Here is a 17,101-nt window from a genome sequence, read left to right as displayed (position 1 = left end):
GGGTTAGTCGTTGTTTTTTCCGTTGGGTATCTGCCACACGTACCTTCAAAGTTGTAGATCTGCATGAGAGGAAAGGGGCAAGAATTTATATTCTGTAAACATAATATTTTGTCTATTCTACAAATGGTTTTTTCTTTACACCTTCCCATCCAAGGGTACCATAATTCAATTGGGATTATATTGAAGAGAAATAGAGAATTTCAAGTTCAACCGTAAACATTTTTTCGAATGATAAAATCTTAGTTGATCACATCCCGCTATATTATATGAGAAATTTGATAATTCCATCTCAAATGCATATCAATCATAATAACTAAATATTTTATTAACTTGGTCTTGAATTTGAAAATCATTTTTTAAATTTTGATTTTACCCGTATCTGCAGAGAATTTTCATAACTAGTAAATAAGATTTTCAATATTAATTGTTAGGTTCCTGTTGAATTATTCCACAACATTTTCCAAATCCTTATGTACATTGATTTTAAATTCATTCCAAGTGATTGCGATGTGTGAAATACCATCAGCAAAATATATACTTGACAAGTTGAAGAAACAATTTATGAAATAGTTTCTTCGTTAACTATAGAAGGTTTACATGAAGACGTTAATTTAATCAATGAGAAACCTCAACCAATCTTAACGGAGAATGACCAAAAATTGAGCGACAGCGGAAATGCACAAGAGTCATGGCCCACATATTTGAGGATGCATAACTCCAAGATCGTAGATAATTTCGTATTCCCCATATTATAGGGGTGTATAAACAAACTAATTCGCCATCTTAGGTCCATCATTTTATATTTCGAATTTTTCAGCAAACCCTTTCATTCAATACTCATATCAAGATAGTGCTTCGAAAATAGTGTTCCGCCATCTTGGGCGGTCCACTATATTGGATGTAGAACTGATTCACATATACATACATACATACAAAGCAATTTAAGTAAAAATTTCGTAATAATAACAATAAAAATGCACCAAATTTATCAACTTCTATTCGAAACTTACCCTTCCTCAATTTTGTGAACGACCAGGAAGTCGAAGTGAAAGTGATATTTTCAAATTCCAAATCTATGGCCTGTTTCTTGAGGAAAACGTGATCGTTTTTCATACTCCGCTCTATGATATGGAAATTATTATTGTTGCAGTTTTCTTCCAAAGGACTTATGAAAATGTCCTTTGTTTCACATGTCACGTCTTTTCCGTCTGTTGACAAGGATGTTTGAGAATCATTGAATTGGCAACATTTCAAAGAATTGCCACTCGTAGTGCATTTACTTCTGTCTTCTCTAGCAGACTCTGAAGGATTCTGAAAAAAAAACAAAGATTGAAGATTTGCAAAATATTTGCATCTTGAGAAACTTCTGAAATTTCATTTAGTTGAATTGAATTAAACTGGCTGATATTTGATTGAAATCTAATTTAGACCTCTACAATACTCCTCAAGCAGGGTTGATGAGGTCCTGCAATATAATCATTGCAGAGGTTGCCATTTGTTTGATTGTATTTTTGAGAACAAAGTATATATGCCTTATTATTGAATACAATTATAGTAATATCGCTATAGTATTTATTATACGTTTTTATCCATTTCAAGCTGATGCTAACAATTGTTCCTCCAACCTATTCTTAGACGATCATTAATTTGTCAATAACTGTTTTGGAATTAATAAGTGGGAGGATAACAGGATGACTAATGATAATTCATTATAATTTTATAGCTGGCAAATATTGAAAGTTCTCTTTTCACTCTAGGTCAGTACAATATTCCATCGAAGTATTCAGGTCAAAGCAAACAAATGAAAAATGAAATATGCCTAAATTCACCTAGTAATAAATTATTCACCAGTGAACTAATCCCCTTCACTTTTAATGTTGTAAACCGTCGCAGAAAAATAAAGTATGTATCAAATCATGATAAATTCACTAATAACATTTCACAAACACTTCAAGTGATCATATGTGTGTTTTAGTGATCGTTCATCGCCGAAGAATACTTGTCAAAAAAATATAATTATACTAATTTCTTTTTATTAGAATTATGCGGATAGTTTTGACAGTGTGGGCATTTCAATTTACTTCGAAAACAGGTACTGACCCGATTTCTCAATAAGTGACAAGAGTTTCGGTATTCCAATTCATATAATATTTTTGAATATAGATTGAAGTTTCCTCTTCAGTGGAGTTGTCCTAGCATATACCAACAGACTTATTCACGGTGGATGACACATTAGACGTTTCCGGTGATCCAGAAACCGGATCACTGGATCAATGGAGAGCACATTCGTACAATCTCTACCCAACTAGAATATTTTCCACAAAGCGCTGTTGCCACATCCTTTAGAAGGTGGTAGCATCTTTGATTTTTCAAATGAAACACCCTGTATATATTATTATTTTTGGAACCTATAACAATTACACGATAACTTTCTGCTTTTTCCGAATACATATCTGTTACAGTTTTCAAAATATAAATTAATTTTAATTTTTTCTTCGGAAACCATGACCTCTTGAAATGCTTTGAGTTAAGGAATACTATGGTACCAAAATTTAGTTTGGAGTTAGGTGGAGTTAGAGGCTTCCCACACTTAACGTAATTTCCGTTAGTTCAATACAGATATACAATACAGTTTTTTCGTTTGTTTGAAAAAGTGACTGAAAGTTGATTATTTCCAATAGAACACCCTCTGTATTATTACAAATTCAGAAAGCTGTTAAAATTAGCTTTTTTTTTGAGTAAATCATGCGTATACCTAACTAGTCAAGTTTCGGACTTGTGAGCATTTATTTGTGAAAATGTCCCTTTAGAATGGTATTTCCATTCGGTATTTCCTGACCAGACCATGATAACTATTTGACAGTAACGTTGTGACATTGTACAAGAGAAGTGAGCGGAGCACTGGACATACTTTTTGATGATCGTTGGATATGGCGCTTGGGACCATGGAATTGGCCAGCGAGATCACCCGATCTTAATCCTTTACATTTTTATCTGCGTGCAATATTTGATGAACAATTTTACAAAACACCTCTGCGTTCAAAAGAAGAATTGTTAGAGAGAATTATCCAAACATTTGAAGATTTGGATCCCAATAAAATCAGATCTGCCACGACGAAAGCAGTATATCAATATCATTAGGAAAATGTCACAACGTTACTGTCGAATAGTAATCATGGCCTGTTCACAATGATAATACCATTCTGAAGCGACATTTTGACAAATTAATGCTCATTAGTCCGAAACTTGACTAGTTAGGTATATTCATGGTATACATAGAAAGAAAGCAATGCTACACAGGGTGTTTATTCAGTAATTTTTTCAAGCAAACGTAAAAACTGTATTTTTACCAACCTGTATTGAAGTAACGGAGATAACGCTGAAGTGAGGGAAGCCTCCAAGTATCACCCAACTCCAAACCAAATTTTGTTATCAAAGTATTCCTCAACTTAAAGATATCATCATTGAGGTCATGATTTCCGGGGAAAAAATTGAAGTAAATTCATATTTCGAAAACGGTAACAGATAGGAATAGGAAAATATCAACAAAAGTTGTCGGATAATTTTTGTTGATTCCAAAAATAAAATTATATACAGGATGTTCCATTTGAAAAATCAAAGTTGCTACTACTTTCTAATGGAAGTGGCAACACCGCATTGTTATAAATGTCCGAATACGCTCTCCATTGAATTTTAAAAGTGATTCGCTGTCTGGTTCACCAGAAACATCTAATGTGTCATCCACTGCGAACCAGCCGGTACACTGGCATTGTTTACTATAGTCCAGCGCATATGTGACACTGAAACTATAAATGAAGTTAAGCCCCGTTTGAGAATATTTTTATGGAAAACCAATATTTCACGTAAAGATTCATGAAAATATACGAAGTAGCCGAAACCTGTAGAATTTGCTTCAATATTGCAGAACAAAAAATTAAAATAATTTTTTGGAAAATTTCAAATCAAATAATGTCAGATAGGTACCTGACCCATTCCTTTAAAAAATTTTCGAATAATTTTTTTTCAGATCAAAGTTGCTGTAACAAATATGCTTACCATTTCAATCTTACTCTACTCGTTTGGAGTAGTGAAGTGGACTCGGGAGGAGCTGTATCAACTCGACGTAAAGACCCGAAAAATGATGCATCTCTATAGGAGTTTGCATTCCAAATCGTCCGTTCCACAGTTGTACTTTCCCCGACAACAGGGAGGCCGTGGACTTTTTCGACACTGAACGAGGTGACCACAACTCTGTCACCGAGTTGGAACCCGTTCAGCATAAAGCTCAGATAAAAGCCGCAGAGATCACCTTACTTCTGCGGAAACACAAGGATAAGCCAATGCATGGGGTCTTCTTCACTAACATTGGAGACTTTGGCTTACCAAAACGTCTGACCTTCGCTTTTCTGAGGTCGAGTGGGCTGAAGTCGGAAACTGAGGGGTTCACCATGGCTTGTCAGGATGGTGTCTTCAACACCTTAGTCTACCGCAGTCGCGTGATGGGTAAAGAGGTTCCGGACACAAGGTGCATGGCCTGCCGTGAGACATGCTATCAGCATGTCCAGCATATGCGGTCTCGGCCTATTTCCATCGACATAACGCAGCCCTAAGAGTGCTATATTACCATCTACGGCACTCTTACGGTATTGACGAGACACCGGTGTTGCCCTACGCTCCGGGGGATATTGAATCCGTTGTGGGGAACGAGAAGTGCCGAATTTATTGGAACCATTCGTTCCCCACCCTCAAGCTCATGCAAGCTAATAAGCCTGATGTGGTCCTTCTCAACCACCAGAGCAAAACGATATTTGTCGTGGAGTTTTCAGCTCCTAGCGAGACGAATATCGTCAGAAAAGAGGAGGGAAAACGGATTAAATATCGAGATTTTCTCTTCGAACTCCGCAGATTCTATCCAGATCACTCTGTCAAGATGGTTGTTCTGATTAAGAGTCCTTGGTGGAATGATGTCCTCTCTACTCTCGAATCTTAAAGTCTTACCGGCTTGCTGCACTACGGCAGAAATCTTAGCCGCACAGATGCAGAAGCTGTCATTCTTGGCTCACTACGCTTGCTCAGGGCACATGATTCTCGGACCCAACGGTGAAATAATAATAATAATAATAATAATAATAATAATAATAATAATAATTTATTCATTAGTAAATTATAATACATAAATTTGATCTGAGTATTTGTTACGCAATTCCACTATTCTTCTGTTTTCCATAAATGCTTGACGTTTGTTTATTAATTCAAATATAAATCCTAGTTTCTTTATCCAATTCTGAAGAGTTTTGTCACAGCATCTCTCACGTTATGGCTGGTAGTATTCAATTTTTTCCTTATGATTTCAGTCATTACTTTTATTACAGTCGTATATTTTTTTTTCAATGATTCTATTCGATGAACATCTAAAGGTTTTGATAATCCTGTATCACATCGCGTCTTGCGTTGATGAGGTTCGTTTTTGACTATTTTACGTACAGTTGAGAAAGGAATTTCGGTCAAATCTGATATTGCTTGTAATATTTTGTTTCCTTCGAAACTAAACTCGAGATGTAGATTCTTAACTACATTGAAACATACTCTGTGTTTTAATATTCACATTCATCCGAATCTTATTTACTGGTATCTCTTTTTCGCAATGTTCACCATGGCTATTGGAATCATTACACTGGAAAAAGACTGCATTGTTATCACCCTCGATATTACTAGTACTCGTTCAAGGACGCCACATTTTGAATAGATAAAAAAAATTTAAGTAATTATAACTGCACCAATATAGAATTTCAACACTCAAATTACTATCAGTTCCTGAACTGAACACGACGGCGATATCACCATTACATGATTTCAAATTTAACTTTGTGACTGACTCTTCAGTCAATCATAAAACTCGGTTAGTAAAAATTATTCTGCAGTCTATGTGGAGGACTATTTCGCAGCCGGTTCATTTCTATGTATTGGTTTTTCGAGAGTGCCTTCAAATAAATGCTCACAATATCGTTTACTTCGACTATATCATGTATGTAGTAACATATATATATATGATGGCATTGGCTGATACTTGATAAAAATCCATAACTAACGTATTAAAAAAACACTTTATTGTGAGACTTTCACTAAACAGTTTTACAAAAACGCAACACATGTTTCGCCATAGAATGACGTCTTCGAACGTGTCTCTAAAGACACAATTATTAATAAAAAGCAATCTTTGTGGTTGCACTATTTATCAGTTTAAGATAAAAATCGGCAAAGGATCTTTAAAGAACAGAGGGTAAGTTTCATGTAAGTCTGCAGAAAAATACAAAATTCATTTTTCATTTGTTCATACTACATTTTCTTGATTACAGATTACGCTTACTAGGTATATTAGACAGTTATCACTTAACATGCCTTTGTGAACTTCTCTGAAATCATTTTGAATTAACAAATTCTTTGGGATATAAAACTAAAATTAATTATAACATCTTTAGAGTTCTCTATCCCTATTACGTTTGAATACAGCTGTCAGATATCATTTTCTGCGTGACAATTGTCAAGAAGATTTAGTAGGAGATATTTTTTTATCTTCAATCGATAATAATCCAAAACTTTTGCCTATTTAACCTAATAATTATATTTGTGTAAGGCGTTTCGCTACCTTTTTATAATTCAACAAGTTATTTCTTAAAAAATTAGGGACTGACTGTTCGGTAAAAAAAATTTAGAAGACCAAAAAGCTATTGAGACTACTGAAATTGTTTGTTTTTTGTAAACATTCAGCATGTAATTTCATAACATCAGTAGTAGTTTTTTCAGTATATAATTGAATTGATTTACGAAAGTGTGAAAAAATATTTGGAGTTTTCAAGATTGAAAGATATTAGGAAATATAACAAACATCCTCGAATATATAAAGAACCTGACCTTTTGAGAAGAAATGAACGTGCAAACAACTTATACATTTTATGTCTTCAATCATCATATCAATAAAGTTAGTTTTATATTTTTATAATTTGAATATTTGATGAAATAAAATGGTATCATAAAATGTTTTTCTCCGTGATCACTGTTTTTAAATTAATAATAACACTTTTTTTCTCAATAAGAAAGTGTGGATACATACCAAATGAATTACTTTGATTCTTCAGAAGAATATATCTATACTTTAACGAAGTTGTGGAATGAGTTATCTTCAGTATTAATTAGAGATAACAATAATTAACAAAAATTTTTCAAATATATCTCATGCCAAACCGTTAGTAGTGTATAATGAAATAGTATCATAGAAACATCTAATTAAAATTCACCATTAGGGTTATTCTGGTACGATCTGTGAATTCACAAGGATTAGTTTAACATATTGATGAATATACAAAAAATTAATTGATAGATTTCAAAATCAGGAAAATAAATCACTCATTTTGTAGGTAATTACTGAATATTAATTATCTCCTTAATTTATATATAAATTATTTTTTGTCAGATTGATATCCAAGGTCAATTTTAGTAACATTTATCGATTACAAAAATGATACTCTCAATGCCTTGGCATTGAAAATGATTTTTTTAATACCTAGGCGTTAAAAAACTATTTTTTCTTTTTTTAATCTTGCTCTGCAAAAAATACTCTAATAAATGAATCACAAAACAAAGTCACTATATTTTCGTGGAGAATATAATCAAAGGCAGATACTTATAGAAAGAACGACAAAATTCAGAATTTATAATTTCAACTCTAACATCAATAAAATCAAATCAAAGCACGGAACAGAACAAATATATATATATATATATATATATATATATATATATATATATATATATATATATATATATATATATATATATATATATATATATACAGGGTGTAACATAAGTACGTTAAAATATTCAAGTGACGTATTCCTGAGACAATTTTAGGAAAAAAAAATCTATATGAACTTGTGTCCGAAAATGCTTCGTTTCGGAGATACGGGGTGTTGAAATTGAATTTTTTGTTCGCTTTTTGAAAGTAACTCTTGAAAAAAATTAATTATTTGCACGAAATTCGGTACCCGGGGTTTTTTTGACGGGGGAAATCATAATTTCGTATTAATTTTCATGTTACATCTAGAGGGCGCTGCGTACGCTGTCATTATTTATTTCAAATTGCCCTAACTTTTTTGACAGTAAACTTTTGGTACTTTTCATGAAAAAACCTTGGCTTGGCTTTGCCAAGGCAATGAATATTTCATGTCCTCACCCCGAAAATGGGTACCAGTCAATGACAACGATGCCAACATTAAGAAACGATAATAATCCTGTGAGACACAGGAATTGAATGAAGATGATCAAAGAAATACACGGCAGACATAAACTATTATTTATCATACAGAAGCAGTTGTGTTAAGTAGGTACTACCATCATATCCAATAGGATAAATTGGAAAAAAAGGAGTAAAGAAACACAAAGTCAACTGAGATATGTGATATTTGATGAACATTAAAAAAAAACTCCTTTTCATTCATTTCATCAGTATGAAATGAAATGAATTTGTTATTCGTAAATGTAACTTCTCAATTGAAGATTAATAATCACATCTTTTATGAGGTAAACTATTCCAATATGGAAAAATCTGAATCTTTAGAAATTTTTGCGAAATTGTCCATTGCCATGTAATCATTCTGAACATTAAAAAACAATGTTGAATAAAAACTAGTTTTCAGGGGCTTCATTATTGTGAATTGCAGCCAGATTGTCAATTTACTACTTCCACCTCAATTTGATGTAAGAATTTGTAAGAAAAACCAGTTACTCTTAATTAGTTTCAATTATAATATAGCACCGGTTTTTATCATTAGGTTCACGGCGAAAGCCGATACATTGTCTCGTTGAAATTTGACTGGACTTCCTTATTAGTTCTACTGAGTTTTTAATTCAATTTGAACACAAATTATCTAACTGTATAAAGGAGTTAGGAAGAAATGTTTGACGAATGTCTTGTGAATCAACAGTGAATCATGTGAACCCACTCAAATGTATGAATGTTTTTTCAAGTATGTACGAGTAGTTAGCTTTACTTTGCCTATTGTTGAAGTGGTGTCCTTTTAGACAGTCTTGGTTTAAAACCATATAATTCAGACGTACTTAAATACACTGTGAAAATGAATTGTTTTGATTCTTGCATTTAGGTGATACATGAATTGAATTGATTGTTGATAATTTTTATTCGGCACTGCGGGCGGACGGAATATTGTGTTACTATCACTAGACTATCATGTTGCCAGATTTAAAAATTCAGCTTCTGCAAGAATCCGCTCGATGCTAGCGCCGAATTAAAATTATCAACAATCGTTTTAATTCTAGTAACTATAATTATCAACAAACAATTTTATTCATGTTTCACAGAAATTGTAGTAAATTATTCGATAGTTACAAAAAAAGAATATACGACAAACATTCACTTCCAAAAATTTCAAACAATGAATCTATATTATAACTGTTCGCAACTTTTCGTCAAACAAATTAATTCATGTAACATTTTAAATCAAGTGTCTTTTAAAATAGAACAAATTTTGCCAACAATCGTTTTTAATGTGAACAAATGCATGAATCAATTAAATTCAAACAAATAAATTGTTAGTTGAATAAATTGAGGAATGAATATTTGTGACATTAAAAAGTAAAATGGCGTTCCATATGTTCGTGTGTTCCAATGCTTTTATGCTTATTGTACCTTTTCACAAACCACATTATTTGGTGGAGGCTCCGTTATAGTGTAGGGTGGTATTTCTTTGACCGCACGTACGGACCTCGTGGTCATACATAATGGGTCCGTTACAGCTGAAAGGTACATAATGGAGATCTTGGAGCAACACGTAGTGCCATTCGCCCCTTATATCGGCGAAAACTTCTCACTAATGCAAGACAACGCCAGACCCCATATTGCACAGATAGTCAGAAATTACCTCGAAGAGGTTAAAATTACCACCATGGCATTGCCAGCACGTAGCCCGTATTTAAATCCTATAAAAAATATTTGGGTTTTCGTTTGTGAGCGATTAAGACAGCACCCGATCCAACCAAACAACCTGCAGGAACTGGAGAAGATTCAGGTTTGAAAAGGACTGGACCAGAATGGAAAAAGGCACATAATTTTAAGTATGGGCCGATGATGTGATGCTGTTATACGTGGTAGGGGTGGAAACACTCATTATTGACACGTTTCTGTACATTTTTGCCAACTTTTTTCCAACAAAATTTTGTTTGTAATTTATTTTTTTTTGTTCTATGTTACGTCAACCCTCGATAGTACACTACTACATTTACTGACACTATGTAGGTTACCTCTGAAGATGTTTCATTTTTTATGTCTCCTCTGACTACGAATAAAATTGATTCATTGAAGTGGTGCATTAATTTTTTGGAGAAGTGTTTTTCAAAGTCAGGAAAAAATCAATCATTTCGAACATTGACGTGGGTGTGCCTCAAGGCTCCATCCTGAGGCCATCATTAGTTTTTGCTTGAATGAATAATATTTCCAGACATAACTTCTCCGTTGAAGAATGATAACACTAGCATGAATATTAACTGACACTCAATATTATTATTGTACATTCTTGATACTTATCACCTGAAGAGGATTGTAAGAAAAACTACCAAAATTAAAATATGAAATTATAGTTAACTTGCTTTCACTTCAATTCCATTTTCGTTATGTGGCTTTTAGCTTTCTTACCAAGAAGCAACTTCACAACAAAGTTTTGTTTAATTTGATTCTTTTTCTCACGTTCTGATTTAAAATTTCCACTTTCAAATTAATTTCATGATTTCCACATTTTCTACAAATATTTCGATAATGGGGATCATTACATTCCCCAAAATTATCAATATTATAAATATTATCAGTTCAGAATGCCATGGCCACAACATGAATAACAAAAAATATTAGCTTATGTAGCAATCGTTGAAGAAAACGTTTTGTTTTTTTATATTCAAATTCAACTTATTTAAGTTACTCATTATGGTGAAATACAAAACATTAGAAAAAATCTGCTATTTCTATAGATATAAAACTATGTAAACAAAACAAAGGTTTTAAAAATTATTTCACAACAGAAGACAACTGACTATCAAAATTTCACAACTTTGGTTTCGTATAATTCACTCAACCAATCTATACTTATGTATGTTGAATGAACAACAGGTGTATCAACAGATGGAGAAGGAAATGTTCATTTGGAGGGTTATATCTTTTTTGAAATTCAAAAGTGTTTAATAACTGAGTATAATTCAACACTTTCCCTTTGTTTAATATGACCATCTAGAAGTATACAATGACACCTTCTCTTACAAAGACGCCATCTATGGGATTGACAAAAAATTCTATCCTCGAATATCAAGGACACTCGAGGCTTCCCAAGGCGGTCAGTTGCAAAGTCGAGCTTCGACATCCCGCCGACGACAATTGGTCTTCGTTTTTCACTGCAAGGCATAAGGTTGAAAACCAGAGCCAAACACAACGCATTTTTGATTCAACAACAACACCTTCAAGGACAGTTGTGTCCAGCAATGTATTTGTGGTCCAGCCTAGTACCACTGTGAGACCTAAGGCGTACTGAAACAGCACTGTTCATTTCAACGCTTTTCACCCACGAATCATTGATCTAATGTATAATAACGTGACGAAAGTGAGTCGAAAATTTTTCGAAACTTTCTAGGCGCCAATGATGACCAGGTTATTCATTTCCCATAGAAAACAAAAAAGAAATGAGATTAACGATGAAGTAGGTAACGAAAATAGAATCATTATCAAGGTTGTGTAAAATACTTCATCTAACCAAATGAAAAACAGAATTACTACAATCTGATTTAAGTACCACAGAGATGAAAGTGAACGAATGAGGCTGTGAATAATTGTGAGGAAAAATACAGTGAAGCCAATAATCTTTCATCAGGCTAATATATCATTCTGAACCTTAAATCATCATTAAAAAAATACTAGTTGGAGTGAAACTCGAGATTCATTTTTAAGCTGATTTTCAAACACTTTGTTTTACTCAATTTAGTAGGGTTCAGCAAAAAAGGTCAATTTGATTTCAAAACATGTAATATATTTTCTGACATAATTTTTTACTTTTCACCAAAGAGAAATTTTCATAGCTGTAGGTGTTGGGAGTTTTATCCCAACACCAAACCGTTATTTTAACACCTCGATCTTCAAGACGAAGATTAAACTTTTAAACAGTTTAATCTTTCCCTTGAAGACGATCACTTGGTGATGTCGAAACACATGTCGAGGTGTTGAAGTAACGGTTTGGAGCTGGGATAAAAATTCAGTAATAAATTTACTACACCAAAGGTTCCAAAGGGTGCATTACAAGTAGCTGTAGATAGACAAAACTTCACGTTCAGTTTTATAATTTACTGTTTAGACGGCAATACACTTTGCTTGTAGAAAAACATTTTATATATTAGGACCTGCTTTTGATTTTCGTCATCAAAAATAGAACTGAATATTTTTTCCATTTTACTATTTTCTAGTAAACAAAAATATGTCTAATCGGTGACCAGAATGTAAAAATCCGGGCATAAACAAGATTTTTTTTTACTTCAACAAGATTGTTCCAGTATTCACCTGAAAAAAACTTCTTTAACCCTTAGACCAAAAAAAAGCATTCATGATCCAATATCAGACAGCGCTGTTTCGATGTTTTCCCTGGTTTTATTTTTAAAGGACGACATCTTCGCCATCTATAAGATACTTTTCTTTCAGCTGTTGATCTCATAGATGACGTCTTTGCGGGGAAAGATGCCATCCCTTTCATTTTCTCATACATGTCTATATTTTCCATTAAGGACAGTTAAGTCCAGCATTCCAATCGTCAGCATAGCACCACTTATGAAACTTAGGCCGGGTCGAAACAGCGTCGAGTATTGGAACACGAATGCATTGTTTTTTGGGATCCAGTTTCAATCAGTTGTCCTGCAGTGAAAACATTGATTAATTGAATTATAGAATATTTGTTGACAGAAACTAATCCGGGTGAATCAGAAGTTTGTGCTTTCCAAAACTGTTCCTAAATGTTTCAATGTTTCCGAAACCATTTGGGATATTTTAGTGATATTTGGTGAGCAGTGACACTTGGCAAAAGTTAATATTTTTAATGAAAAGTAATTTTGGGTAAGGGGATTGATTTCGATATTTTTGTAGGAAAAAATTATACACCTATAAAAATAACATTCATTTTTGAGTTTTTCGTTCACTTTGAAATAAAAAAGTCTTTCCGAGTTTTTTCGTACATTAGGTCGTTTTTAAGTAAAAAAATGAAACCCTTGTATTTTTTGACGAATTATTGAAAAATGTTATTGTTTTGAATGTGATCTTTCTACAGCTGTTCAATTAGTTGGGCAGTGACAGTTGATAAAGTTGCACAAGAGCAGAAGTATGCATGCTAAGGAAAACATTCCCAACAATTTTTGTAACAAAACTTCCACGTCAATTATGTTTATGTTGTTAGTTTTAGTAATGTGTTCAATATTTTCAATTAGAATAATATTGTTAATATTATTATGGTTAACATTTCTTTTACTTGAAAATGGCCCGTGACAGAAAAAAAACTCAAGTGAGCTCTCTTGTTTACAAATGAACGGGGGATTCAAAAATAATTTTCATTTGGGAACAAACATTTAACATATCGGTAGAAAATAACGAAGTTAATGGATGAACGCATACCACTGTTGAATTGGAATTGTATCGAAAAATGTACCCAACTTATTAAGTGTCACTGCCTAACTTATTCAAAAACTGAAGTGAGTACAATAAAATTTTTCAATGATATCTTGGAGAATATACAAGTGTTTTCTGAATCAGAATCAGAAATGATTAATTTTTGAGGAAGAAAGGTTTTGGCTTTCTACTTGTCCATCTTTATACAAAAAAAATGTGGGAATATTCCAAACAAAGAAAGCAGTTGATTCCAATATTAACTCTTCACAAAAATGTGTAGATCATGAGAAGTAACTTTCAGACAAAAACTGGAGAAAACGCCCTCTCAAAACAAATACTGTGTTCATATGAACATTGAATTATACAAAAAAAACACTTTTTTCTATTCAGTTTGTACTCCAAACATTCATTATGGAATTGAATCACAGGATTGCTACACAATATAGTATATGAAAGAGGTGAAATTCCACATATATGGAAGACTGTCATCCTAAATGACGGATATCGGATAAGACACTTGCCTCATTGACTCTTCAGCACCAATCTGAATAACATTGAAAGATAAAGCACTCAATTCATTCATAAAATTACTACTTTACGTCACGAATGTGTTGAATCTACTCATAGCATCGGTGACAGTACGTAATGACATTCACTTGCTTATTTGATTTAATTCCAGCCACAGGAATTTTGTTTGATATGAAAGGGTTGATTTTTTTAGAGGAGAATAATTTTTAGGACAGAAAGATGTTGGCCTTCTACTTCTCTATCACTCATGCGAGTGATATTGATATTGGACAATTATTTCTTAAAAAAATACAACTGATTCAACTTGAACATAGAAAAAAATTGACCAGTATTCGCCAATAGACATAAAACAGCAAGTAAAATAACAAACCAAACACAGACAATAAGAACAAAAAAATTTTTACAACTTGGCCAAAACGCACCAAGAGGAACAGAGACAGTTCTGGTGTGGGAGAAAGTGTTTTCATTAGATTTATTTTAATCTTGCCCAAGGTTTCAGTTATATCCATCAAGGTTGCGATTATATCTATCAAGGTTAATTATTATGTTTATATATTAATATATCAAGGTTTCAATATTATCTATCAAGATTACTGAAAAGATTGTGTTGACTAACCTTGAAGTAGATATAAGAGGGTTACACTTTTATGAAAGTCGCAATTGGCTAATAAAATTTTACATGTAGAGTCAATGGGAATTAATTTTATTTTTATTTAATAGGGGATTTTTATCGGCTGAATCTGGATGCTCTCAAATCTTTATTTTCTATTAGTTGCTAAAAGTACAGTACGGACAGGTACTTCGTCTTTCCATTCTGGAAACTGTCATAATTAAACTTACATTCCTTTGATTAAATCTATTTTGCAATATGTGCTCATTACCGAGCTCATTACAAACGTTACTAAAACTTTATCAAATGTAAATATGAATTATTATCGACGTTTAAACTGTGAGGAGTTTTTGAATAGTTCTAATAAGTTTCACAAGTTGAGGACTTATATATTTCAGATGTTTTATGAATATAAAACAATATTAGAAATATATCACAAGAACCGTACATGCTGTTTGAAAAGAAAACCAACGTAATAAAAACAGAATTTCGTACACTCAGTTATGTTTTATGATCATAAAAAATTGCGTTATATACATTTAACATGGTTCAGTGTTGATTCCTAGAAAAAATGAGTAGTAGAAAGTTTGTAGGTATAGAAAGTTAATAGTTTTCTTGATATACAGTCAATAAACTTATTCATTCATTTTTCATGTACATAAACTCTTTCAAAAAGTCAAAAAATGCAAAAGAATCAGAAGGTTTCAACTGTTACTGAATATTTGTAACTCTCCTAAATCCAATCATGATTTGATACAATTCAAAATTGAATCACTTTGATTGAAATATTTGAGAAACAATCAATGTTTTGAAAGTATTCAACATAAAATGACATTGATTGAAATATTCAAGAACTCAGCCAAGAACTAAACAAAATGTCTAAAAACAATCATATCACTCAAATATAAAATAAAAACCTCACTTAATTTCATCATGAATATCACAAATGACTTGATAAGACAAATAAAAGTCAGTAATGAAGTAGATTTGGAAATTACATTTTTACGCATTATATATGAATGAAACCTAATGGTGCCATTTTAACAATTTCCATTGACATTTTCAAAATTTTCTACTTTTTTGAAAGCTTTGTACATCATACGTGTGGTAACACCATAGGTTCATCGGTAGTGTTACCGCTACAGTATAAGCGAAACGCGTCTAGAATTAAAAAATATGAAAATTGATTAATTGTTGTCATGGATAGACTAGACATAAGAATAGGTATAAAAAATTTGAAGCTATATAAAAATAACAATGCCATTAGCGGTAAAATTAATGAACCTAATTTTTTATTGTTTAATATCTGACGAGAATTTGTGAGAAGTTCACCACAGAAACCATATTCGATCGAAGGGGCGCTAAAACGTATATCTCTGGAAATCATTGAATTTTTCGTTCACTGGGGTGGTTGTGCTAACTTTATATTAAGCAGAGCCATCTTTTAAAAAATTAAAAACGGCGATTGTTTTCAGACGATAATTGATCAATATAAGTTGCCTAATGTGAAAAAATAGTGAACAGAAAGATAGGAATACATTACTGAGAAAACTTCACAGTTTTTCTTTCTCAACACCTATTTTTTTAATGGAGATATTATATCAATTCTGACCTTTTTTATCAAGTAACGGGTCAGTCCATTCATAATTATGCAGACATACCAGGAATGAGGGAAATATTTTCACTAATAGGCACTTTGACAGAAGAAAAATGTTCGTTTTGTCAGTGTTTCGGTAAAAAGACGAAGGATAGTATCAAATATCCCAGGAATGCTAGCATACATTGAAGACGAGACAAAAATAATAATAATTCTCTTATCAAGAACTGGGTCCTAATCAAGGTCAACATTGCAATACTCGCCAACACTAGACACTACGTCATTGATTCAGTTCTGTATATGTAATAACCTCCAAAAATTCATATTTGCCATGATCACTTCATTTCCATATTTCCTGAACATTACAAGAATTTCCCTCTTCTAGTAATTAAAAATTTCAACATACCTATAGGTACATAAAACAAAAGTGGATTTTAACTCATTGTGCAATATTTTTCAATTTTATTTACAGAATATTCTGTTCCCACAACAGAAAAATCCTTAAGGTGCGTAAAATGAAAATATTTTTATATTCTTCCTCTCTTGAAGTCATCTTTCGATTCTTTGCACTTTACCGGCTCATATTCGCCTTTCTATTATTAATTGGTATCCAATCAACTATCATCCCTAAATATTCATCTCACCTTTCACATAACATTCGAATATTTCT

General features: G+C 32.5%; 1 protein-coding gene across 1 annotated transcript in view; it reads right to left on the bottom strand.

Moving 5' to 3' along the window:
* Positions 1-17,101, bottom strand: part of LOC111506756 (ATP-binding cassette sub-family G member 1) — a 214,936-nt gene that overhangs the window by 197,550 nt on the left and 285 nt on the right. The window contains exon 2 of the mRNA XM_074170013.1: positions 1,011-1,311. Coding sequence (XP_074026114.1) covers positions 1,011-1,311 — 301 coding nt within the window. The remainder of the gene's footprint in view (positions 1-1,010; positions 1,312-17,101) is intronic.

Source organism: Leptinotarsa decemlineata, unplaced genomic scaffold (genome assembly GCF_025532065.1).
Source record: "Leptinotarsa decemlineata unplaced genomic scaffold, Ldec_3_MD MMD2_P_RNA_scaffold_6, whole genome shotgun sequence".
NCBI lineage: Eukaryota > Metazoa > Arthropoda > Insecta > Coleoptera > Chrysomelidae > Leptinotarsa > Leptinotarsa decemlineata.
This window is presented reverse-complemented; position numbering and strand designations above follow the sequence as displayed.